At 40.8% G+C, this 5994-nt stretch overlaps 1 protein-coding gene across 1 annotated transcript; it reads right to left on the bottom strand.

The window, feature by feature from the left end:
- Positions 1 to 75: 75 nt before the first annotated feature.
- LOC106514637 (potassium inwardly rectifying channel subfamily J member 1) lies at positions 76 to 2227 on the bottom strand (the record flags this gene model as incomplete). The annotated part of the gene is given in 2 exon segments (XM_014004017.1): positions 76 to 1146; positions 1700 to 2227. A coding segment is annotated over 1 exon segment (1064 nt), but the record flags the coding sequence as incomplete, so codon positions are not given.
- Positions 2228 to 5994: the final 3767 nt, after the last annotated feature.

Here is a 5994-nt window from a genome sequence, read left to right as displayed (position 1 = left end):
ATGCCCATTTTCTCCTGGTCTCTGTGGTCATTGTGGTTTCTCTGGTCCGTGCCCATCTCGAAGCAGTGGATGCAGTTCTCCTGGTCTCTGTGGTCATTGTGGTTTCTCTGGTCCGTGCCCATCTCGAAGCAGTGGATGCAGTGTGGCGTGGATACGGGGACGCTTCTGGAGAAATTGGCGAAATCCACATGATACTTCCCTATCTTTGTGCGGGAAACGATGGGCAGGAAACTGTAACCCCACTGAATCTCCTGCGGGATGTAGGAGGTTCTTACCTGACAGGAGGAGCTAGTGGACTCAGCTGTCCCGTCTAAAAAGACCACCARTTCAAAGTCCTGTTGGGAGAGCGTATCAGCCGTCAGCTCGTAGAACGGACTGCCTCTGTCGATGACGTGGTAGAGCGTCAGAGGGCAAATAAAGAACAGGTTGTCCTTGCCAGCATCAACCATGAAGTCAACGTCCACCTGATCCAGAATGATGGTGTCTCCATCAGGGGTGGTGGTCATCCTCAGCAGCTTACCGTAGATCTGGCTTCCAATTAATAACGTTTTTCTAAGGTTAGCCACTTGGATCAGGAGACACAGGCTTTCTTTCTTCAAGCAGATCACAGCGGTGTGGCTGAAGGTCACAGTCTTTGCCCTTTTCTTGGGCAAGGAGATCTTGGCTAGGATGACGCCACATATAAAACAGTTGATGATGATGCCAACGAGGCACTGGAAGACCAGCAGAATCACCGCCACGGCACATTGCTCAGTCAGCACCCGTCCACCGTACCCAATGGTTGTTTGGGTCTCCAAAGAGTACAGGAACGCTGTTGTGAGGCCGGTGACGTTCTCGATGCATCGAACGTGTCCAACTGTGTGGTTCTGCCCTCTCAGGTCCCCGTTGCTCTTTGCAATCCAGTACCACAGCAGACTGAAGATGAACCAGCTGCCGATGAACATAACTACAAACCAGAGGAGAACAAAGCGCCAGCGGATCTCTATGAAGGTAGTCCAGAAGTCCACCAGGTACGCAAAGTGKTTGGTGTACTCAATGTTGCCAAATTCGATGTTGCAGTGCCCATCTTTGGTGACCAGACGGGTTTTTTGACTTTGTTTTCCKGTTGGATGCATCCGACCCGGGAGCAGCTGAAACATCCTGGAGCTGCAGAAGCAAACAGAGCATTAAAGACATTAAACAACTACAACATACACGTATGTCTAGTCCAAAGGCTGGGACGATGTGTAGATGGACATAAAAATTGAAGATTGGCAARTCTCATAAATTCATATTTTATTCATGTTAGAGGACTAGGTATAAAAAGAAAATTTTAGAGAGGTTGAATCTCTCAAAATTGAAGATGGGTAGGGGTTCAGCAGTCTGTGAAAAACTGTCTGATTATCCCATCTATAAATCATATTATCTTCAATAGATTTAAATAAATAAGAAATCTCTGAGCTCCAAGGTTGTAAGTCAGGATTAGATGGTCGTGATCTTCGGATTAAAAACCAGTCTGGTTCTGTTCTGGACTTCATGGGCTCAGTAACACTTCCAACAAATCATTATCTGTAAACTCAACTCATCGTGCCATCCACTAGAGCTGGTTAAAGCTCTATCAGACAAACGAGAAGCTATATGTGAACACAATCTCTGAACCAAAGTTGAGTCTGAGTGAAAAACAAATCTGAAATAATTATAAATATTTTTTAAACCTTACCTCTTCTGTATGAATCTACTATTCAGTCTGTCATCGGCCCACAGTTCAAAAACCTGCCTCTCTGATGATATGGGGGTGCATTAGTGAGCAGCTTACACATCTGAAAAGGATACATCAATGCAGAAACATTCAGATTTGAGAACATCTACACTCATCTAAAGACCTAAGAGTAGGGGTGTCCCGATATCAGTTTCTCTCAAACTGAGTAMGAGAACTTCAGTTTGGGTACACGGCATGTCGATACTGGGTTAAAACTTACATTATATATGACTGTCAAAACTTTTTTTAAATTTAGAATAAAGTGACTACACTTCCTTGTCAGCCTACAACCCCTATGACTGTATCCAATTGCATTTACGCCATGATATATACTGTTGAGACATTTTAAAATGAATAAAAATAACAAATTATACCTTTTCTTGCAACTTGGATACATTTCTTAAACATACCAGAAGAGGGGATGATTCACAATGAGGAAAMATGAGCCTGGAACAACTTTAAACGGACATGCTACTGCTAAAAAAATGTTAAAATACCTTACCCCCCCCCCACCCAAAAAAATGTAATTTCCTATTTTAACCATTTAATATGTTCACTATGTTCCATTGTGCACTAAAATAGTTTTATATGATTTGCAAATCATAGCTAAGAATAATAAAAATCTGTTTTGTTTACATTTTACACAACAGCTCAACTTTTTCAGAATTGGGGTTGTAARTGGGAAAATGTTAAGTGGGAAATTTCTTTTGATCAGACATCAAAAAGAAAGATTTCACACCATCTACAAAAGGTATTTTATGACATAACACACTTAATGACAGAGAGCTGCAACAACAAGAAGCAAAACTGTTTTATTTAAAAAATGGCCAGTTTATTTAAAAATATATATAAATAGATTTAATGCTTTTATTTTCAACTAAGCCGTCTAAATATTAGGAAAGCACAGTTGAAAAAMATCACATTGATTTTTAATCAGTTATAAAGCAGAACAGTAACTATTTATGTTATGTTGCGGGTCAAATTGACCAGTTTCAAAGTTTAAAATTATTTTTTAAACACTTGAAAGTATTTTTCTATATGAAACTTTTTGTGTTTGTCTTAAGTATAAAATCAACATATAAAATGAAAATGGTTAATTTTTCATATTTGCATCTCCCCCATTACACAGATCAAAATGTAAAAATAAATAAATAATTTCACATTTAATCATTGTTTTTGTGTGTGTAGGTTATTTCAGTGGATGTTAACAAAGGTAAAATGCTTTTTTGTTTATGAAAAATTTGTGAATTGTCCTCATTGATCCCTTATCTGTGAGACATAATAAACATCAACAYACAAATATTGATTGAAATAGTCAGCAATGGAGTCGATAATCAGATACAAAAAATGTTTTGGGGGATCTTTTTTGGTTTCTGATATTTTTGCATGATTAAATATTCTCCGGGTCAAACTGACCCCTTATTGCTGTTCCTCAGAAACGAACAGGAGGGTTGATATTTCTTGACATTTCTGAAACTAATTATTGTCAAATCTAGTGTTTTAGACATCTCACATTWTTACACTGTTTTCAAACTGCATTTAAAGTCAAAGAGCAAATAAATTGATTTGGACTTACCTGCTCAGCAAGATCATGGACCTTCAGTTCTCACTGGATCTGGGCTGGACCTTCAGACCCATTCTCTTTTAGCTGGTGGCCATGGAGGCGTTGCAAAGATTTTAATCCACAGTGAAATTTCCTAATCCCAGCCACATGCCACTGTGTACACTGGCTTCATGCAGCTGCAGAGCTCCTGGTGGGCGTCAGTCCTCTCAATAAACACAACCAGTTCTGCAAGTCCGGATCCTGTAAAGGTCTGAGGACTGAAGGAGGTCTGAATGCCTTCAGTGGTTTTGTTGTGGCAGTGGGTGCGTCRGTTAAAGCTGTTTTTGTGAACATTTAGGATTTACAGGAGGCCACACAAWGGATCCCCCACCTCCCCCAGCGTGAACCTGCAAGGTTGCCTCCCATTTATATGAAAATGAGGGGCTGGGGGCCCTTCAGTGTCCTGGTCCTGCTCTGTTGSCTGCATCAGGACTGGTTTCATATCTTTGGAGGACATTTCCATTTGGTGTTCTTCACTTGCTGTTGGAGGGTCCAGAGCCCACCAACGAGAATCTTTAGAAGCTTTACGAGTACTTCAAATGTKCTGATTTTAAAATTACCTCTGAGTTCAGAACTCTGACCCTTCCTGCTCTCATCAGAGGAAACGACGAGCGTTCTGAGAACTCATTTGTTTTCTGACAAAAAGGTAAAAGTTCCTGCTTAAATCTGTAGAATTCACTTATCCAGAGTCGGGTCCAGGAGAGAAATCCAGACATCCTGTTCTTCAGCTTGTTCTGTATCCAGACCAGAGAGGATACATAATCYCTCTAGTGAGTCCTAGGTCTACCCTGGGACCTCCTACCAGTGGGAACACCTCTAAAGAAAGGCATCTTAGATGAACCACCTTAACTGACTCCTTTCGATGCAGAGGAGCAGCAGCTCTACTCCAAGCTCCTCCCCCTGTCTCTAAGGCTGAGCCCAGCTGCCCTACGAAGGAAGCTCATTTCGGCCACTTTTAGCCAGGATCAAATCTACAATAAAATCAAGAAAATGTTTACAAGAAATAAAATCTGGTAAAAATGGTCGAGTTTTAAAGATAGCCAGTGAAGAGGCCTGTCTGAGATGGAGGGGTAGCTCGTTCCAAAGTCTAGGAGCTGCTGAGTTTCATTCTGGTTTTAGGGACCCTCAGGATGTACCACACCAAAATTTAGTTCAGTTTCTGAAAAACTGGTCGAGTTTCAGCCACTTTTGTGTTGGCTGAGCTGAAGGTGTGGCGGCCCATTAGGAAATAAAACAATCGAACCGATCAGGTTACGTTTCCTCTGACATTTTCAGCTCAACGCCGTAGGAGATGATTTCATGTTTTGTGGGCATTTTAGTTTCCTTCTGATGTAGGTGGTTAGAGCTGAACACCAACCACACGCACGCACGCACACATACACACACACACACACACGCATACACACACACACAGGTTTGCATTTCTATCCTTATTAGGACCGTTCATTGACTTCCATTCATTTTCAGTAATTTCTACAGCYTAACCCTGACCACAAACCCTAAAGCTAACCTCACAGGTACTACCTGAACCTAAAACTAACCTAAACTCAATTCACACCTTGGTCCTAAACTCAAACCCCAACACAAAAATGGAGTTCCACCATATCAGGACCGGTCTTTGGTCCCCATTAAGACTAATGGTCTTGACAAGGTAGGTGTGTATACCAGAAATGGTCCTAAATAGGTAACAAAAACAAGTACACACACACATTTGCCCAGCTATAGATTTGGGGACATTTCATTGACTTCCATTACATTTCTACAGCCTAACCCTGACCACAAACCCTAAGGCTAACCTCACAAGTACCTCCTGACCCTAAAACGAACCTAAACTCAGTTCACACCTTGGTCCTAAACCCAACCCACCAATGGCATTTAAACCAAATGGGGACTCCACTTAGGTCCTCAAATGCACCAGTTGTCCCCAAAGGGCGTTTTGTCTTAAAATTGCCCCCAAATGCCCCACACACACACACACACACACAACATGTCATCATTTGGCTCTGAAAACTGACTCACCTGGTAAATTATGCCTCATGTCTGGTGGGACAGAGAGGGGCTTTTTGTTGACACCTCAGAGGCAGAGAGAGGAACATAGTGTGATGAGACAGGAAGTCAGAACTCTGTGGTGGCACATTTCCACAACAAAAAAGAAAAAGAAAAGAAAAAAACAACCTTCAGATTTTGTCCAAACCGATTTTCTTCTGTTTTTTAACGCATCTACAAATCAGCCATTTCTTTTTATCCAGGGTTACATTATCATTCTGTAACCCAGAAGTTTCAAATATTTTGAATTTACAAATCTTGTCTAGTTTGCAAAATGCAGATTAAAAGCTTCAGGCTGAGCTGGCATTTCAAAACAAAGTTCATGATAATACAGATTCTGTACTGCTGCTTAAAAACATTCATGACTTCTGATGGATTTAAATATATAAATAAATCTTAATAGGATGAATAAATATTATAGGATGACTCCCATCCACTTTATCAGGTTTACTGACACTACGGTGGTAAACCTGATCCTCTTTTTAGAATTTATAGAGCCTTATGAACATAAAAACAGTTTAAGAAATACAGCGGGTAAAATAAGTATTGAACACGTCACCATTTTTCTCAGTAAATATATTACTAGAGGTGCTAATGACATGAAATT

Source organism: Austrofundulus limnaeus, unplaced genomic scaffold, assembly GCF_001266775.1.
Source record: "Austrofundulus limnaeus strain Quisiro unplaced genomic scaffold, Austrofundulus_limnaeus-1.0 Scaffold21, whole genome shotgun sequence".
Lineage (NCBI taxonomy): Eukaryota > Metazoa > Chordata > Actinopteri > Cyprinodontiformes > Rivulidae > Austrofundulus > Austrofundulus limnaeus.
Note: the sequence above shows the minus strand (reverse complement) of the source record. Positions and strands in the feature narration are given on the sequence as shown.